We start from the raw sequence: 20,935 nt of genomic DNA, 5'->3' as shown, positions 1-20,935 counted from the left end.
TAAGAAATTATTGATAATATATTTATTTGATTACAGAAGCAAATTTGTTGAACCCTCAAAAAGCGAAGGTTTTCAAGACGTCATCAATGTGAAATTTAATCCAACCTTTGAAGATAAAGAAGCTGAACGAGTGTACAGAATGTTTCTGTTAGAAAAGTAAAGTTATAAAGCCGGCTCCACATGTAGCGAGCGACGACGAACCACAGCTGGAGTGAACCACACTCGGACCTGCCATCTCTCGTTGGCAGTTCTTGTTGTGCACAGTTCTTACTTTTAATGGAAGTCACACTAGAACATGGCCAAATAAGCTTGTGTATGTTCGTTCGCGTTCGTATCAAAGGAGCCGGTTGTATCAGTATCTCCCTTGGTTGTTGAACAAAAGATTATCCGATTGTTATATTCACTAAGCGAACCTTTCGCAGATAATAATATAAACTATGAAACTAATTTATGGTATATTATTATAAATGTAATTATGGTTTCTTATTTATATTAAAAAATGAAACATCTTGTCAATTAAAGCATTTTTATTGCAAATCCTTATAATTGTTCAAACATCAAAATTAGAAAGCATGTTGATTTCTTAGACTACTTAAGAAATATTATGGTGAGTAACTAGGTGAAGTTATAACTATACAATTAATTACCTCACTTCGAAGTTCAACTATTAATTTTGTAGCAATTTGAGCTAGCTTGAGATAAATATATGGCAAAGTTATCGACTCAAACTTTAAAATACTTTTAAAGGAGTGTAATTATAAATTATTTTAACATATATTACTTCGGAATACTAAAATTTATTTTGTGACATTACGCTCAGTTGGTCAGAGCTAATTTTTATATTTTCGTATTCAAATTAATATCAAAATTCAGTTACGATCACACGGGTTTTAATTGTTTAAAAAGTATTTTATTTAAATTATTATATTTTATCTAGAGTGAGGACTTGTTCTTAATGAGACTTAATATCTTATGTCATATATGTAATGTGACGAGCACCGCTCAGAATATTTGGGATTTTCAAGAATCCTGAGCGGCACTGCATTGTACTGGGTGGGGCGTATCAATTACCATCAGCTGAGCGTCCTGCTCGTCTCGTCCTTAATTTTCATTAAAAAAAATTCAATTTACGTATTTCACCCATCACCTATAATGCCGGGTCCACACGTAACGAACGAAAGAGAAAAAGTGTGTGGCGAGCAGTGTGACAGAGAAGGGAGATCTTTAGCCAGCTATTGTGGTAGTCGCTTTTCATTTCGTTTGAAACATTATCAACAGGTTATTTTACCTTTAGATACAAAAATTAATATTAGATATTATGCTTAATATCAACTAGATACAATGCTATTATTGATTTTTTTTACTTTATTGCAATGTGTTATAATTGTCATAATATGTACCTAAGTATAAACGCGTACCTACCTAATGACACGGACGAGTAAAAAAAGATGGACTCCGCGCCGTGATATTAGCAAGTAAAGCACCGTTATGCTAGTGCGTGTGCGGTTACGGGGGATACTAGTTACACAAACTTTTCTTCCTTAAATATTTTTTTCCTTAAATAGTTTATTGTCAGTACATTTATGAAAATTTAATATATGTTGACAAAAATCGTCACCTTTTTGCTCTTAATAGTGATTTTCATTATTATAACACTAGAAATAAGGGATTGCTTGTAACTAATTCTAGTAGGCTTCATAAGATACATAATAGCTTTAATGGTAAATGTATACACTTCTACAATAAAGTCCCAGCCACTGTTCAGGCATTATCTATAAATAAATTTAAATGTTTTATAAAGAAATGGCTCTGTCGTAAATCCTATTACTCCACTGCTGAATATCTAAATGATCGGACAGCCTGGGACTAGATTGTGATTATTTTATAGCGACTGTACAATATTGTATATTTTCATTGAAAAGAGCGCAGAAAAAAGAATGCTGGGAGAGTTTCTTGCGCCGCTTCTTCTCTCTCAGAGCGCCATTTGGTTCCGAAGCGGTAGTAGTATAAGAAATGACATCAAAAAGAATTCTAAAGGAATCAATTTTGAGAAAATAAATGCCTTTTTTTATGCCTTTTAATCATATATGGCCACAAATACTTATATAGTATCGTTTTTACACTTTTTCACAACGCACGACGGCATTTTTAAAATATTTTATTGAGACGCAAACTGATCTGTCATAGACGATGACAATTCTCATAATGGCCGTCTATCGGCCTGTAGTAGTGTAAGTGTGTGCGTGGGGCTATGTATTTATACGTTAATCTGTTATATAAGGTGACACGGAGTCCTTATTTTTTTACTAGTCCGTGCCTAATGAATAAAAGTTTAGTAATTAATTAGGTAAGTACAATCAATTGCTAGTCGCATTAAATCACAATCCATAGTGGCATAATACTAGTAGGCCGCAGATACATTTTTAAAGGTGCGTACAGACTGGTGAAATGTATCATTCTATCTTTCATTGCATGTTGTACGAACCTCCCACATACGTCTGTTTTCGCCATTTAGCCGCGAACGCGCCTCTTTGTGTTCGTTCGCACGGCTTGTAATGCTCGTAGCGAGCGCGTGAAATGCTCGTTTTACATATCACCAATAAAAAAAAATACGAGTTGGTTGGCACTAATTATAAAAGTACTTATGTGCTCACCTACATGTCTAGGTACTATTTAGTAAAAGCAAGAAACAGATGATCACACACCTAATACACATAGTTACTAGAGATATGTCGACCACTAATTAGAAATTTTCAATATAAGGTTAGGAAGGGAAAGAATAGGTATTGCGTACTTGTAGGTGATTCGTTATAGCCGTAATCAGGTGTAACATGGTATATTATACCCAGATATACCAGCCAGGGACTAATGACACAGTGCATTACTGTATTTTTTTTCAAACGGTCGCAAAATATAATACTGGGGAATTTGTTTCTAAACTTTAGAAGAATACATTTGGATGCCAGAATCTGAAGGGACCAATTTCAAGAAATTGATGTCTTTTTATACGTTTCATAGTTTTAATATCAGCTCTATACACCTGAAACACAGGATTACCTAGTTCAGGCTCCGTGTTAACTAGCTTGTAAGTAAGACTTTTATTATTATTCTTATTTTGTAATTTAATAAATAAATTGAAATTGAATTGAATATTCTGGAATAGGTAATAAATAAATAAATATGTTCTGATAGTCACACCCGGTTACTAAAACCTAAACATATGCCTATACCGCATGCAAAATAGAAATTGACGTTTTTTCAAATAAAACCGGACGGATTAAGTGGTTGATAATGCCGGTAATAGTGCTATGCGGTTGACCGCAGCGGTAAGCCGGTCCGGTTGGCTATATCTATGACTAACGTATTGGCTATTGACATGGTTTGCCGTTTCTCTAGTTACGGATACATTGCTGTCACCGATTAATGACAAGATCTTATCCATCCATAGTTATGTCCAATATAGTTATAGTCCAATGCTTTATGTCGATAGGTTATTGAAATGTAAGTAAGCGTAAAAGGATAGATTTGTCTACCTCTAGTAAGTTAAACTAAGGACAGATAGGTTATTGAAAACGGCTGTTAATCTGCAAGGCTTCATACATCGTCATTGATATAGCCAACCGGACCGGCTAACTGCTGTGGTCAGCCGCATCGCACTATCACCGGTCTAATGTTACTTATAGCCGTCAATGTATTAACTAAGTACCTACCTACAACTAACATTAATATTAACATAGGTAATATATATAAAATAACAGAAAATTAGCAACGTAATATATAATATAACAAACAATTTAATTGAAAAGCTAATGTACCTATTTCTAATTAAATTCACCTGAATGGGCGCTTATGAAAGATCCATCATTAGTAATATAATTTATATTGCATTCAAGAAACAATTCCAAACATTAGTACCTATGTATCTACTTTTCATAACATTTTTATTTGCTTAATGAATATAAAGTTACATTAAAAAATACCCTACCTACTTATATATCAAGAAATTTTCTCAAAATTATTTTCAAAATATTTTTAATACTTAGGCCTAGCTTTATGCACTAAAACGATATAAGGCCACGTAAATGAAAAGCACTCGATAGTTCACAATTGTTTTGAATTTTTTCAAATATAATGTATTTTATATCTTATTTTATCGCCAAGGTTCGTGGCACTCGTAGTCGAAAGAGAAGAAGCAGTATTGCTGAAAGCTTGCATGCACGCTCCTTTTCAGAAAAGTTATTCGCACCGTGTTACTGATGTTTATAAACTTAAAAATCCTAGCATCGTGTGCCTCAAAGTTTGGTGCCTACTACAGTGATGGCGGAGATAATTTTTTTTCCCACCTCGTTGAAAAGCTGTCTTTTAGTCCCTGGTACGAGGAACAAAAGTAGCCGATTCTCTCCCGGCAATACGTCTTTTGTCTTTCATCCAGGTGGGAAAATATACGCACCACATGAGATAAGTAGGACATTGCCACCCGCGATTGTCAATATTCCGCGAGTGAGAATCACCTGCTTTACTCCCTGTGTGCGTAATATATTATTATGTTATGTTAACAAGTGCTTTATTGAAATTGTCGTCAGTCATCTTCGTGCTCCAGGTCGTCGGCAAGATCCAATAAGTCATCCAGACTTGTGTCCGAGTCGTCGTGTCATCTGGAAATAATTACATGTAGTAATTGGCCGAGATCTTTCTCAGATGTAACAATTCTAAAACAACATAGGGAAACTGAATGGTAGGGAAATATTATTAATCGGACAGTTTTAATTTTTTCGCTTATTTCCGGATTTGTGTAGGTATACAATAGGTGTCTGTTTGTGGACTATAATATGACTACGCCGTATTAAGCACTTATTCCGAAACTATAGATATAAAGCACTTAATAGGCATATATATATTGAAAGGCATTTTCAGAACAGATCCCCGTTGGAAACATTAAAAAAAAATTAAGTTTTATTTACAATTTACATAGCTGAAAAATTAAAAACTTAAACTTCACTTAAATTGTTAAGTACCTCGGATATCCGATGCGGGTATTAGGCACATCACTACTAGTTTTAATATAATGGAGGATAACAGAGTAAACAAAATGTGGTCACCTAGTGATGTAGACGGTATCGATGTGTGTGAGGCGCGCGTGCGGCCCCGCGAGTGGCGTCGCAGAAGACACGCGGTGCAGCTTACGGCGCTCTAGACTGGCGCGAGCTTGCAGCATAGCCAGGTCCCCGCACCAGCGCTCACAGCGGGCATAGATCACTACACCTGTACAGACGCCGAAAGGTAAGAAGGAAGAAAAGAAAAAGTAGTGAAAAGTGATCCAGGAGAAGAAGAAGATAGAAGAGAATTAGTGTTCAGTGCGGTGTGATCTGTTGAAGGCACCGCTATCGACAAGAGGAACAGCGGCCGACCGGCTAAGTGCAAGTTCGAAAAGTGAACGTAAATAAAGACTCGTTCCTTTAATTGGAGTTATTATTCAAAACCCTGACCCACTCTCGTACCATGCTTCTGTAGTGATCTCTCAGTCGGACTTACATGTCTTATACAGGATATAATTGTTAAGTGTGACCTTTAAAACGAACGCGATTATTCCGTAATTAATACAGATATTAAAAATACTTTAACTGATATCGAAAGTAAAGGGTGTCCAGCGGAAAATTTTGTTTTTTAAACTTAAATAAAAAACATATTATTAAACTCAAAATATTTATTATATTTTTAAAACAAAGCACGTTTCTGCGGATTTTATTTTTTAAAAATAATGTCCTCCAAGTGACGTCCATTTCGCGTAACACACTCTTGTAAGCGAACCCTCATATTGGCGAATACGCGCGAACACAGTGCTTGGGGGATTGCATCAATTTCACGCCGGATATTTTCTTGTAGGGCAGATATGGTGCGGGGATTATTACAGTAAACTTTGGACTTGAGGTATCCCCACAAGAAAAAATCACAGGGCGTCAAGTCAGGCGATCGTGGTGGCCAGGCTATGTCTCCGTACTTGCTTATTAATTTTCCAGGGAAAATGTCCCTTAACTTCGACATGGACACCCTGGAAGTGTGCGGGGTTGCCCCATCTTGCTGGAAATGTGTCCTATTGTTGCGTCCTGGAAAAACTTGCAATTGCGGCACTAAAAACTCATCAATCATGCGGCAGTATACAGAGGTATCCACAGTTTCCCCCTGATTAAAAAAATACGGTCCGATTATTCCTTGAGCTGAGATGGCGCACCATACTGTGGTTTTCGGGCAGTGCAAACTTTTCTGATGACGTTCTCTTGGGTTGTTGGGATTCCAGTAACGCATATTTTGCTTGTTTACGTAACCCCCGATGTGAAAATGTGCCTCATCGCTGAACAATATGTTTCCAAGTGTTCTGGGGGTTCGAAATCGTTGCAAAGCCGTTCTGGCGTACCTTTCTCTTGAAACATAATCGTTCTCATTCAATTTTTGGACAATTTGCATTTTATAGGGATGAAGCTTTAGTTTTTTTTTCAAAATCGTATGCACAGTTGACTTCTTAATGCCTGTAGAGGCGGCAATCTTTCTTACTGATTTCCTTGGATTTCTAAGAATTTCTTGACGCACCTGTGCCACTCGTTCTGGTGTTGCTGCCGACGTAGACGGTCCTGGTGGCGGCCTATTGATCATTGTCCCTTCTTCTCGAAATCTTTGCACCCACGTTCTGATAAGCTGCGTACTCGGACCATCGCTTAATCGCCGAATGTTGTAATGCAAACAAAAAGCACGACGCGCTCGAATAGGCGAATTGCCGTTCAACAAATATTGTTCCACCGCATACGCGCGGTGCGCGCCCGACCAATGACTCATGGCGACTGACAAATCCGCAGAAACGTCGCTTCTAACGTCACCCCCTCCGCAGCCCTAACCCCGCTAACAAATGAGTAACGTTTATTTAAAGTTGAAAAATTCCCGCTGGACACCCTTTACGTTACCTCATCATTAAAATGACATCAATAACTTTTTAAAGATAAACGACAAGTCTTAAAAATTTTGATATTAAACACTCCCATACATTTAGTTTCTCTTGCAACTTAGAGGTATCACAGGTGCGTTGTCGGCCTTTAAGGAAGTTTTAAGTACTAATATGCTAAATTATATTTTTAGGTTATTTTTGATATTTTATATAACACTTCTGATACCCTAAATCGACAATGGTGCGACCGAGCCACAGGCTATTTAATTGATAAATTTTATTGCGATGTATTATTTAAATCGATGAAGCCCGCTCTCTGGTTTGAGACAACATTTTTGGATCTGTGGTCTTTGACGTTCAATAAGTGATTAGTAAGAAAAATACTTATTTAATATACTTCTGACATATCATACTGTTATCTCCCTCTACTAAATTCTCCAATACGCTGATGATAAAGCACTAAGTATGCACTATCTCTTCTTTCAATTATGCTTCATCTCGCCTAAATTATTTTTTATATTATCTGAATCAATGGCTTTTAGAGCACAATCTCTCTCATTCTGTTTTTAAATATACGGTAGTTATTTTCTGCTGAAGTGATGAAAGAGTGTGCGTCTCTCTGTTTTTGCTTTTTATAAGTTCTGCAGTTCTGCTTTCCCTGTCACTGTTGTCCAATTAAAGCCACTCTCCCAAGCTAGAATTGACGTTGAGTTCGGAATTAATAAACACTATCCCGAAGCGAATAAAAAAATAAATACCATTACTTAGACCTTCTGATTGGTCTGATTGGGTGACTATGTCGCTCTTTCTAATACCTTTAAATTAACCAACAAAAGCTGAGTCGGTTCTGTTGCTTAGATCCCTCATTCCATATAATTTTAAGCTACAAAAGTCTTCCTCAGATCTCAAATATTTACTGGTGGATCTATTGCCCTGTCAGAAGCGGTGTCATATTATGTTGAGTCATATGAGATCAATCAGGCACTGATGCTGTCAGATTCATTGAGCTTCTTGACGGATCTAGTAAAAAATCCCTTAAAATCATTAAACAACTTTATAAAACATTTAATTCTGTGGTTGTGCGCAACCTTTTATCCCCTCAAAGTCCTGCCGAAAAAATTTAATAATTCGGCCACTTTCGTCATCGTATGACTTTGCTTGGCATTTGTCTGCTCTCAATTCTTCTTGGCCAAGATTCGTAGTTGGTTATGAGAACGTTTATAGCAATAAAAACAATCAATTAATCTTAAAACATCTGTGGATATATAGAGTGACATACCGGCACCCGCAAACAAAATAATAGCAGGCCAGGAGTCAAGCAGCAGAGGCGTGAGTAGAAGAAGAGAGAGCATCATGGTGACTGGTCCCTGTAGCTTGTTCAATGTCTTCGTGCCAATGTTATGTGCTGGCTGCCATGTGCAGATGAGTGTGCCACAGAGCCAAACTGAAAATAAAAGCATCTGTTAATCTATGAAGATTGTGACCTGTTAGCGTGAGTTGTTTCGTAAAATTATGTTGTTCTCGGTGGACTGAGCGCACACCTGCATTATGACAACCAGGTTCATTAGTAGTTCATCGGGCGATATAAAAGCAAGCGTAATTAGAATATTTATAAAGGGATATATGCTTTCCGACTTGCAATAATTATTATGGGGGCGGTCAGCTGGAGAAAAAAATCGTGGAATGAAGATGGCGTAAATATTGCGCTGAAATAATTGATTTTAGTGCGACCATATTATAATGAACAAAGTGGAGGTAACCTTTTGTCAAATAATGGTCTTTGTAATAAATAATGAATAATACCGTCCTTATAATTAATGACACTCGTGGCATTTACGGTGTTTCTTCTTTACTTTCGTATGAATTAATACACGAATAAAAATATAGTTTAGTTTAAAAAGGCTTTTCTTAGGTACCTCTACAAACGTACGCACGGATACTACCCCAATATGTATCCCACAAAATTTCTTCTGGGTACATTAGGGTACAACACCCTCGACGAGGTTAGGTGACGATAGCAGCAGCTCACAGGTACGTACAAAGTTCTCAGAGGTGGTATCGATTCGCCGAGTTTGCATGATGAGCTATATAGAATTTATGCACCGGAATATTATTGTTCGAAGCGGAGGCATAGATTGATCGCGAGTCCGGCGCATCGTACTGTACGCAACAACTCACTTATACCGAGGTCTCTCTCCGCTATCAACACTCTTCGAAGCTACGCCTGCTTGTGATATATTTGCATATGGGTCGCAGACGATTTTCTAATGTTTTTATTTATTCAAGTAGCCATTTCAAATTTCATAAGGACAATCTGCCAAATTACGTAAATAGTTTGTCGGTTTGTTTGTAAGCTCCTCGTTGAACAATAATGCTATTTACATTAAACCATTAAACTAAATGATGCATTATTAAAACTAAAACTACTATTAAACCTAACGTAACAGTATTAAACTTATTTATTAATATTTGTGAGGCAATTGTAAAATAAAACAGCATAATATTAAAAAACCTCATTGAAAAACCTGATTAAATCCATTTCAAAGGCACAGTGACCGATAATTCTTTGTAAGAATTTGTTTATGATGATTTTTAGATTGGCACTAGCCAGCGTTTTTCTCTTTTTCCTTAGTAGTTAATAATTTTGGTGATCACTAATTTATCTTTCTTTGAAAAACGAGTTGAGTATGTATGTTTTATTTCTATTTTAAAATCATTGTCTTTATAGTATTCAGTCATTATTACTAATTTCTTTTCAATTGGTAGAATTTTACATATTTGGGATAACATTTCATAATTTTTTTGCCACAAATACGAAAATTTTGTTTAGATGTGAGGGGAAAGTTAGACCATACCATACACACCCAGACCGTCAGTGATTATATCATCAATGCAAAAAACGCATCAGCAATGCAAAGTACAACATATACAGTACCTTTCTAGTGAATATATACTTCAAATTATAAAAAATTGAGCGTAATCTACAACATACCTTGCCTACTTGTAAATTCTATGTAAAATGATTTTTCAATATATAATCCTAAATATTTGTAGGGTGTAACCTGTTCTATAGCTTTTCAATTACAGCTGATTAAATCAACGTTGTTGTGTAGGCATTCATACGTGTGTGCTATGATAGATAATTTTACGACCCTGGTGTGTCTGTAGGGTGAAAAAGCCATGCATTTGGATTTTTCTACATTAATAATAATTCCATTATCATGGGACCACTTAATTATATTATTGAAGACGCTCTGCAATTCGTTTTGGATTAAGTTTTGATCATTACCACTGTACATAATGAAAGTGGCATCAGCGTACATAATTATATGACTTACATTTTTCAAGCACATTGGGTCATAATATTGTCATACCCGGTTGGGCCATAAACAGAGTCAGTCGGAACTAACTAACTTACGGGGCCCTCCTGTGGAAAACATAACCACTCTAAGCTTCTCATTGCAAAAAGCCACTGCAATCAAAGCATCAGCCACGATCTGCACACCAGCGCCGATTGCGGACCACATAGCACCACGCACATTTGGAGGTACAGGTATACTGGATTCGGGAATTGCAGTGACTACCTGTAAATAAAAATATAATAAATATGATTAGTAACTCAATAAACCTTCCATATTATGGAACCATAGCTTAGATTTTACAGAAAACTTTATAGTTCTTGACGTGATTTTGGATTTCTGGATTGCCGTCTGTAGGAGACGAGAGACAAGCGAGTCCACGGATCATCTTGATGTTCAGTCATCGACCTTTGCGCTCTTGCAGAACAAGGCAACAAATCCTTTACAACATTTGCCGAACTTTCAAATGACCAGCTACCAAATAAAATCACCTCAGAAAAAAGTTACTTCTGAGTTCTGACCTCATGTTTTAAATTTATGATGTTCGGTTGAAAGCCGACCGTTCTAACTGTACTTTAATATCTAGAGCCCTATTACGAAAATCGAAATACGAAGTTTGGACTGACGGATCGTACATTTTCCTATTAATAATAATAATTAAAAGGTTTATTACGGAAGTGTATCGCTCTCGTTAGATAGTAGTATATTCTTTGGTGTATCGGGTCCGAAGATCGATAAAAAGTTCGCGATTAGACATTTTGTCTTTCGTTTACCTTATTCCGACTTGACGTTTACTTGTTACGTTGTTTGACATTATTACGATCGTAGCTACAACTTCACTTTTGATGGTGATTTTTGTCTTTGGTTCCGAAACGAAATTCGTCCGCACTGTTCGTCGTTCTTTCGTTTTGGACCGAAACTTCGGCTTTCGATTTTAGTAATTGACCTCCTTTACAGTTTACTATACTTCTATACTATCATAATATATACTATGTTATCTCGCGCAGACCTTACTGTCTGATATCCAAAGTATGTTTGTAGTAACGTTTTACTCACTTGTATCCTATCTCTATACTCCTTAACCGCTGCGTCAATATCAGTGGAGTCGTCCCCTGATGACAAGCCACCATCACTGGCTTCAATATCGGAAGTAATGTCCACAACTTCCTCTACTGCCAGTTCAGCTATTCCACTGCCCGAACTGATCTGCTCCGAATCTTCACCAGCAACTCCAGCGTACTCGTCAAGCAAAAGACATTCTCTTTCCTCGGCGTCTGTAAGAGATTTTATTTTATTTATAGGTATTATTCGTGGGTACACTTATTATTCGTAAACACGTGAAGCTTTCATATTTTAATTAACACTACAGTTCACGCGCGGCCATACTATAGTAGACCAGGGTAACTCTTTATGCAATAACTTTTAAGCTTAACGCACAAGAAACTAGTGACTCTACTATGTAAGCCTCATTTGGTATATTTGTAAAAACCTTACTATTTTACCAGTGAGAGGCTCCTTTGCACAGGATGCCAGCTAGATTATGGGTACCACAACGGCGCCTATCTCTGCCGTGAAGCAGTAATGTGTAAGCATTACTGTGTTTCGAACCGAAGGGCGCCGTAGCTAGTGAAATTACTAGGCAAATGAGACTTAACATCTATTGTCTCAAGGTGACAAGCGCAATTGTAGTGCCACTCAGAATTTTTGGGTTTTTCAAGAATCCTAAGCGGAACTGCATTGTAATGGGCAGGGCGGATCAGTTACCATCAACTGAACGTCCTGCTCGTCTCGTCACTTATTTTCATAAAAAAAAACCTCATCGTCCCGCCCGAACTCCGCATCAATGTAAGCTCAAGCAATATGACTCCTAAAGCATAGGTCTAAAGTAGTCTGCGTCAGTATTGTATTCTCCTTTTATAATGCTATTATAATTTAGCTTGTAAGTCTTTAAAAATAATTTAGTATTTTTAAATACTTACAAGTCCGACTACATCATGGATGATTCACATGTGGAAAAGTGTCTGCATGAGGTAGTTACTAAAGATGAAGAAGTGATTGATAGTGAATGTGATGAGGTTCAACCATAATCAGACTGGCAGACTCTAGTTCGCGAGTCAGAACCCCGTGAATATGAAGAGCAAAAATTTACTAGAACTGATAAGTCTGACGAAACATCAGCTTCACATGACGTTCCACTCTTGCAACTATCTAACAGAAGGCGCTGTTCAGTGTATAGATTGACGAACGGAATTAGTTGGCACAAAGACGTTCCAACAGCAATGCGAATTCTACCTCAAAACATGAGGATAAGAAGATGCGGCTAGGAATTTACATCTACTTTTTACGCATTTTTGATAAGGTGGACTTAAATATGTGTGTGACTTTAAGTGATGGGCACGACCTAAGTGGTTAATGCCTATTTAGTGACGGACACGACCTAAGTGGTAAATGCTGTTTTAGTGACGGACACGACCTAAGTGGTTAATGCTTTTTAGTGACGGACATAATCTAAGTGGTTAATGCTTTTTAGTGATGGACACGACATAAGTGGTTAATGCTTTTATAGTGACGGACAGGACAGAAGTGGTTAATGCTTTTTTAGTAATGGACAGGACATAAATGGTTAATGCTTTTTGCATAAATTAAATAAAACAGTTCAATTGCCCCAAGAGTCTCAAGATGATTTGATTCCAAAGTCATGACGAGTTGGTATACGTGCACTCTGTTCGAGAGCCTGATATTGGTCGTCAATAAACTGGTGTGAGACTTGCATTAAAGGGATTTATCCTTATCACCAAGCAGAGGTGTGTCCTGAATGCTTTTAAAACAAATGAAGCAGAAATAAAGTTTAGTGTAATGTTACAAAAATAAGCGTTGATCTCACAAGTTCCTTTTTCATTACTTTTTCTCACATATTTTCTAATTTGTTGTTTCTTAATAAGTCCAGTCTGCCAGTCTGCCATCCTGACCGCAAGGGCCGAATAAATAATGTTAAACTAACCTTTATGTACTTTGGATTTAATACTCTCCAAAGTCTTTGTATGTCGTATAGCAGGAGGTATGAACCACAATGCTCGTTTGGTTAAAGATTTTCTCGATGTGCTTCCACCGCCTAATCTTTTATATTCGACGTCTGAAAATAAATAATTATTCAAACGATTATATAACTTGATATTAAAATATCAAGACTTGTTTAATAAATTTCTTCTTACCTCCAGCTTCGACTTGTTCAACAGTAGGAACGCATCTCATTATTATAAAATGTAGAGCTTGTATTGCAATGCTTAGTAAATGACTAGCATTCATCAACGTTATCATATGTGAGAGAGGACATGCAAAAGCAAGTATCGCTGCGAGACTTCCTGAAAGTATTTGAAATGTACTTGGCTGTCACAAAGAATCTGATGGAAAGGTAACACGTTTTTGTCACGGACTAGTAAAAAAAAAGGACTCCGCGCCGTGATATTAACAAGTGAAGCACCTTTATGCTAGTGTGTGTGCGGTTATAGGGTATACCAGATACACAATTTTTTCTCTCTCGTAATAATCATATACTTATCTACAAATACTTTTATAGCATTGTTTTAACACTTTTTCACAACGTACGACGGCATTTTTAAAATATTTTATTGCGACGCAAACTGATCTGTTACTGACGATGGCAAATCTCATAATGGCGGCCGTTCGGCTTGTATTAGTGTAAGTGTATGCGTGGGGCTATGTATTTACACGTTTACCGGCTTATTTTGGTGCCTCACTGTTATGTAAGGTGACATGGAGTCCTTCATTTTTAACTCGTCCGTGGTTTTTGTAGCTATTACAAATATTACAAAGCTATTGCACTACATAAGCATGCAGATATAGGTCAAACTCTTGACAGACATTTGCCTTTTAATGTGTTTTGGTCTTTAAGGTACCTTTAGGTACACGATAGGCGAGACTAACAAGTGGACAGCATGAAGAAGAAATGTGTCGTTATGTTGGCTTCATTCAAGATATATTATTGTATCTTGACTTGTGTAAGATCCCGCTAGTAAAAGTTTAAAATGACATGCCATCTCTCTCTTTCTACCGACCTCCAGTAAAAACAGCTAAAACTGGACTGCCTGTTGTAGTACTCTCATAAGTCATAGATCTGGTCAAGACTTTCCACTCGGAAGATGCCAGCAGCACTAGCACAGAGAACAGCAATGGACACAGTTCTGTCAGAGCGAGGCTCACTCCTGCAACCGTGACGCCGGCCAGAGCTGGGCAAATCCAATTCGCGGCTCTCGCTTCGAGTAACGAACTTACTGGCAGGGCGGCGTTGATATTGTCCCTGAAAAATAATTTTTGACACACCTTTGTAGTATAACATCACACCGTCTTTAAATTATATCATTCTATTTCGTCAACTGTTAAGACAATATTTAATATAGGCAGGTTACACACACCAACTTTATCTAAGGATATTTCATATGATTTACTTTTCAAGAAATCTATAAATAATTTCTAAAGTGGAATGTACTACGTATATATTTTTTATGGAAAAGGGGGACAGACGAGCGTATGGTGCACCTGGTGTTAAGTGATCACCGCCGTCCACATTCTTTTGCAACACCAGAGGAGTTGCCGGCCTTTAAGGAAGGTGTACGCGCTTACCGCGCGTATGTCGTATCGTCCCGGAAACACCGCACAAGGAAGCTCATTACACAGCTTTGTAGTACGTGGAAGAAAGCTTCTTGATAACCGCACTGTGGAGGACCATCCGCCACATATCCAGATGGTGGGGATGATATCCTAATTTGTGGTGTGTCGTGCGAAGTTGGAATTCGGCGGCCGGAATTAGGTGAAAAATGCGGTAGAAGACACACAATGAAGCGAAATCTCCACGTAACGCCAAATGATCCAGCCGTTCACAGAGCACTGGGTCCCCGACAATTTGAGCTGCTCTGCGTTGCACGCGGTGAAATGGATCGAGCTGATACTGGGTTGCGCCAGACCAGAGATGACAGCAATACTCCATGTGTGGCCAAACCTGCGCTTTGTAGAGCGCTAGAATGTGGGCCGGCTTTAAGTAATGTTTTATTGAATTGTTATTGCGTTGGTGTAAGTCCAGTAACATCAATGAATTTGACATCATTATTTGGTATACTCACTAAAGAGTTGCGTCTCCATGGTTACAAGTTCAAGTGACATAAGAATTGAAGACTTACGGCCGTTCTCAATATACTATCTGCAGATAGAGATAAATTACTACCTTCTACTGTCAGTAACTAGCTGTCAATAATCTGGAGCTGTCCCAATATACCCGATAAGTCATTCTTATAGCCTTATATTATGACGCGTGAAATGCAATTTCCATACAAACTTCTATCGCTGGTAAGCTATACGTCCTCCCATTGACAGACGGCGTTTACGGATAAGGTGAGTTACCGTTGATAAGTTTATTGGGGCAGAAAAGTCAACGACTGTTGCGATTTTTATCTCAAGTAGGCCACAACTGGAGATAGACTGGGAACGGCCGTTAATGTAATATGTAATATTTTGTTTATTTTTAATTGTACGAGTATTTAAAAATTGCAGGACGTAGCATTTGCGGTATGGTCATACAACGTTTGCCGGGACAGCTAGTTAAATATAATACCATCATTTTCTTTTTTAATTCGACAGTCAAAGATAGCATGTGATTTATTGAAACATTTACCAGTGGGAGCCTCCTTTGCACAGGTTGCCGGCTAGATTAGAGGTGCACAATACGAAAGTTCAACGCGAACTTTCGTTGAATGGATAGTTGAACATTATCAAGGAACTGTCATTTGTAACATTCACTTACCCTTTAAGCATGTTAGTGTAGAGGAAACATAAACTGCTCAACACAGCAGCAGGTAAGCCAATCATAATTACCATTTTCTTTTGGTAATTTTCATTTTCTTTTTGTTTTGGAACTGTACAGAAAATATACGACATCGGAGCTCCAGCTGCAAATAACTGAAAATGTTTACAAAGTGTTTTCACTTTATTCAGATCAAATCAAATCATTTTTATTTCAGATACTGGTTTGTTATCAGTTAATCAAACTTCCTTTCTTACCTCGTATACAGTGATAGGTATCGGGATTTTAATGCTGGCAATATCGAGATTAATTAGACCAAATATTGCGAATGCTTGACTGAATACATATAGAAGAATTAGCAGCAAAGACGTGAACATTATGCTTTCCTGAAATTACACATTTTTAAATTGGTTAACTCCTGTATTTAGTAAAAGTCGATTTAGTGACGGACACGACATAAGTGGTTAATGCTTTTTTAGTGACGGACACGACATAAGTGGTTAATGCTTTTTTAGTGACGGACACGACCTATGTGGTCAATGCTTTTTTAGTGATGGACACGTACCTAAGTGGTTAATGCTTTTTTAGTGACGGACACGACCTAAGTGGTAAATGCTTTTTTAGTGACGGACACGACCTAAGTGGTTAATGCTTTTTAGTGACGGACACGACCTAAGTGGTCAATGCTTTTTAAGTGACGGACACGACCTAAATGGTTAATGATTATTTTCTGAGAGGATGTCGCTGATTCGACTCTTTTATAGAGTCCATTTTTTAGAGAGAGTTTTATAGTTAGTCTTATCGATATAACAAATAATTGTATATATTGTTAAATGTTTTACTAGACCTCTTATTAGTATAAATATTTCATAAAACTCTAGTTGGATTAGTATAACAGGTTTTAGAACAGAAAATGACATTACACCTTTAATTAAATATGTAAGCATGTATCCTGATATATGTTCGGGATTAGCTCCGACACTACTAAACCAATTCTTATGAAAATTTCTATACTGAGTGCAATCTGGCCAACTTGAGAGTTGGGAAAGATAGTTTTTTATTCGATTCATAACTCTCCATTATTTTTATTTCTGTATGGACTATATTTTTGAGATAAACTTTTGACGCACGCCAGGCATATCAGATCTCAGTCCTGCTGCCACATTAAAAGAACAGAAAAGAACGAAATAATTATATAAATATTATAACTTAAAATAAAATAGCTGTTACGACTGAACTTAACAATTAATATTGAACAGCTGTTCAAGAATCCTGAGCGGCACTGCATTGTAATGGGCAGGGCGTATTATCATCAACTGAACGTCCTGCTCTTCTCGTCCCTTATTTTCATAAAAAATAATAATCATATATATAATAAACTAATTTTAAACTACCATGATGGGATGAGACAAGCAGGACGGTCAGCTGATGGTAATTGATACGCCCTGCCCATCACAATGCAGTGCCGCTCAAGATTAGTAAAAAACCCAAAAATTCTGACCGGCACTATAACTGCGTTCGTCACCTTGAGACATAAGATGTCAAGTCTCATTTGCCCAGTAATTTCACTAGCCCTTCAGACCGAAACACAATAATACTTACACATTACTGCTTCACGGCAGAAATAGACGCCATGGTGGTATCCTAGCCGGCATCCGTTGTAAAGGAGCCGGTGGTAAACTTATATTGATGTAATGGTCACTCGTGGATTAAATAAAGATATTAATCACACGACGCCAAGTCGGCTAATTGAAGACATAAGAAATATTTACCTCCAGTCCACACATAAACATAGCGCAGACTATTAATACGACTGTAACTCCTAAGACATCGGGCCAGGGTTCACCCAGGGACCTGGTCTCATAACCAAACAGCCATCTTCTAGTTCGCCCTCCAGTCACGTGGTCGGCGGTAGAGCTTAGTATCCTGGCACACACGGCCACAGCCACTAAGTGAGACAGAAACCACATCCACATGGACATGAAGTCGGCAAACGATCGTAGGTTTCTCTCCCTTCTGCCTCTTGCTGTCTTTGGTGGAGGCAAGATGTCGGCTAACTTCTTTAAATCTCTATTTGTGAATGCTGAAAAAAATATTTCGACCTTACTGTAAGTTCCATAACAAAATAAACAAATCAAATATGTGAGTTAAGGTTTAAAACCACTGAAAGTCATCTGTTCATAGTAATTTGTATTTATCTATAATTATTTTGCTTTCTGTAGGTATAACTATAGAAAATAATACTTAATAGTTAACGATAAAGTTCCACCTTTACTAAGTCAAATTAAGTTATATCTATGTTCCTTAACGCGAAGAGTAAGCAGAAAACACGCAAACATGGTGTTTTTAGACAAGTTTTGTGGTGAAAGTATAGCATTTCGAGCTATGAACACTACTTAACCCTGTTACACATATCCTTAAGTCTTATTTCTAGGTTGCTAACGCTCGCTGTTGGTTATAGTTAACACTGCCGAGCCTTTTTGAACTACCACTTTTCTTTGAAGTTAAACAAGTTTTTTGGCATGGCGTGACGCATTTTTTTGGTACTTCTCTCAGAAAAGTTATTCTTAAAGCTTGTAATTTTTTGTGTAGGTTAATTTATTCAGATTAGTAGTGAATTAAGAGGATTATAAGCATATAAACTGTTTTCCACGCAAGAATTTTGAAAACTTTGTTACATAGATGGCGGGCCGGCAGCCGTGAACTCATATCGCTCAAGGTCGCTGGTATTTAGTGTCGCCTTAAAAACAGCTTTGTAATCCTATCCCTTTCCATATCCCAATTTATAAAACTTTCTATCGCCGTACTTCTTCATCCGTACAAGCACAATAGACATAATATTGTATATTGTGGTACAAGTGTAAAATTTATTGAACTTGTAAATTTTTACTCCGAAATTGACACGTTTTCAACTAAACCAAGTGCAATTCGGCAACTGATAAACAAATCATACTTTGTATCAAAGTATTGTAACAATAAAATTAATGTAAACTTTAATTATTAAAAAATATATATATTATTATTAACTGTAATTATATTTTATAAGTGTAAACTTGTTGCTGTAGGTAGGTCTTGAACCACGTGGAAAATACTAACAAAAATGTAGTTATTATGAGTAATAATTCTATACTTAGAACTTATGTAAATCTAATATATAAAATTCTCATGTCGCGGTGTTTGTAGTTAAACTCCTTCGAAACGGCTTGACCGATTCTCATGAAATTTTGAGTGCATATTGGGTAGGTCTGAGAATCGGACAACATCTATTTATCATCCCCCTAAATGTTAAGAGTGGTCCACGCCATTTTTTTTTACATTTTTTTTAATTTGTTTGATTATGAGTCAGCATTAAAAAATACATACAACTTCCAATTTTCACCCATCAACGATCAACAGTTACTTTTGTATCGCGATTTTAATATCGGCAATACAACGTTTGCTGGGTCAGCTAGTAGATTATAAAATATCGTAACTCACTAGTAATTTTTAAAACTACTTAATTAGAATCATATATGTGAAAACTAGTAAATTGCTTTTTTTATGATGATGCTGATGGTAATTGACACACCCTGCCCATAATAATGCAGTGCCGCTCAGGATTCTTGAAAAACCCCAAAAATTCGGAATGGCACTACAACTGCGCGCGTCACCTTGAGACATAAGATGTTAGGTCTCATTTGCCCAGCAATTTCACTAGCTACTGCGCCCTTCAGACCGAAACACAGTAGCTAATACTTACACATAACTGCTTCACGGCAGAAATAATCGCCGTTGTGGTACCCATAATCTAGCCGGCATCCTGTGCAAAGGAGCCTCCCACTGGTAAAGTTGTTATACCAATAGATGTCAACATAGTTATAAATAGCTGTAGTTTTTCTTAATAAATAAATAAATATATGGACCGAATGAAAGACGCCGTATTGTGTGATACTTACAAGCAAAGGTGATATAGAGAGCTAGCAACATGACAGCGGGCACGGCACCATAGCTGGAGTTAGCAGCTGTCAGTGGAGCCAAGAGAAGCGCCCCCAGGGTCCAGCGGGCACCCAGGGCCTCGCCACCACTGAACATCTTCAGCCTGCTCATAACAGAGCTGTACCTTGGATGTTCACACGCCATTGTTTCAAATCTACCAATTATTAAAAAAAAACAATCACCAGTTTCAGGTTAAATATACAATATTCGCGAATATAAAGAGGTCGGCATTCAAAGGCTTCTAAATTGGATAAGTGGCTATTATCTTCGAAACACAACTTGAGCTGTGCTTATTTATTTAACTTATAATTGTCTAATAATGATTATACAATATTATAACTGTTCAAGCTGGGATTATGCTAAGGATATGTTTAATTATTTCGTCAATTGAAGGCATAACAAAAATTATCCGCTAACCTATGTAGGAATGAAATACAAAAATATTAACATTTTTCCGGAATATTTATATCCACGTTTACTTAAACTTAAACGAATGAATTAAGAACTATTTGTACATAAATTTTATAAATATCAATTGAAATAATTAACAAAAACCCGTACGCTTATTACTTACCTACTATACAAAATGAAATTTAAGGCTTCTAATGAGATAAAAGAAGTAAATTATGATGTTTACTTCACATGAAAAGAAAACCCACTTACCGTGATTGCAGTCATTATCAGTTAAATGTTTCTCTTGAACCTAATTCTCTGTGAACCATTCATTCAGTAATCTTTTATATAACTTACATTTATTACAAACTATTTTTTTCCACAATACATGTAACTTTAATTTGTCAATTCGATACGAATACTAGAACTTAAGGTTGCTTTTACAATTTCCTGCGACAA

The 20,935-nt window shown here is 37.0% G+C and overlaps 2 protein-coding genes across 3 annotated transcripts in view; one reads left to right on the top strand and one right to left on the bottom strand.

Annotated features, from left to right (window-relative positions):
* The window catches only part of LOC126977392 (uncharacterized protein F21D5.5), a 12,010-nt gene extending 11,489 nt beyond the window's left edge, over nucleotides 1-521 (top strand). For both annotated transcript variants that reach the window (XM_050826166.1, XM_050826167.1), the window contains exon 6: nucleotides 37-521. In XM_050826166.1, coding sequence (XP_050682123.1) covers nucleotides 37-160 — 124 coding nt within the window. In that variant the 3' untranslated portion in view covers nucleotides 161-521. The remainder of the gene's footprint in view (nucleotides 1-36) is intronic.
* Nucleotides 510-20,935, bottom strand: LOC126977379 (uncharacterized). The gene is made up of 13 exons (XM_050826143.1): nucleotides 20,747-20,935; nucleotides 20,044-20,237; nucleotides 17,881-18,191; nucleotides 16,366-16,494; nucleotides 16,109-16,263; nucleotides 14,370-14,611; nucleotides 13,506-13,655; nucleotides 13,295-13,426; nucleotides 11,350-11,567; nucleotides 10,353-10,518; nucleotides 8,214-8,378; nucleotides 5,100-5,262; nucleotides 510-4,655 (listed from the first exon to the last, which is right to left on the bottom strand). The coding sequence occupies exons 2-13, from the start codon at nucleotides 20,225-20,227 to the stop codon at nucleotides 4,652-4,654; spliced, it is 2,019 nt and encodes a 672-aa protein (XP_050682100.1). The 5' UTR covers nucleotides 20,228-20,237; nucleotides 20,747-20,935; the 3' UTR covers nucleotides 510-4,651.

Source organism: Leptidea sinapis, chromosome 45 (assembly GCF_905404315.1).
Source record: "Leptidea sinapis chromosome 45, ilLepSina1.1, whole genome shotgun sequence".
Taxonomy (NCBI): domain Eukaryota; kingdom Metazoa; phylum Arthropoda; class Insecta; order Lepidoptera; family Pieridae; genus Leptidea; species Leptidea sinapis.
The sequence above is the reverse complement of the archived record's forward strand: the minus strand, read 5'-3'. Positions and strand labels throughout refer to the sequence as shown.

Bases quoted from the DNA above. Each gene is read 5' to 3' on its own strand.
- LOC126977379 (XM_050826143.1), bottom strand. From the start codon at position 20,227: ATGGCGTGTGAACATCCAAGGTACAGCTCTGTTATGAGCAGGCTGAAG. The intron at 14,612-16,108 runs GTAAGTGAATGT...ATTATTTTTCAG, and splicing joins TACACTAACATGCTTAAAGG to GGACAATATCAACGCCGCCC. The intron at 8,379-10,352 runs GTAAGTTAGTTA...TTTTATTTTCAG, and splicing joins GTTTTCCACAGGAGGGCCCC to TTTGGCTCTGTGGCACACTC.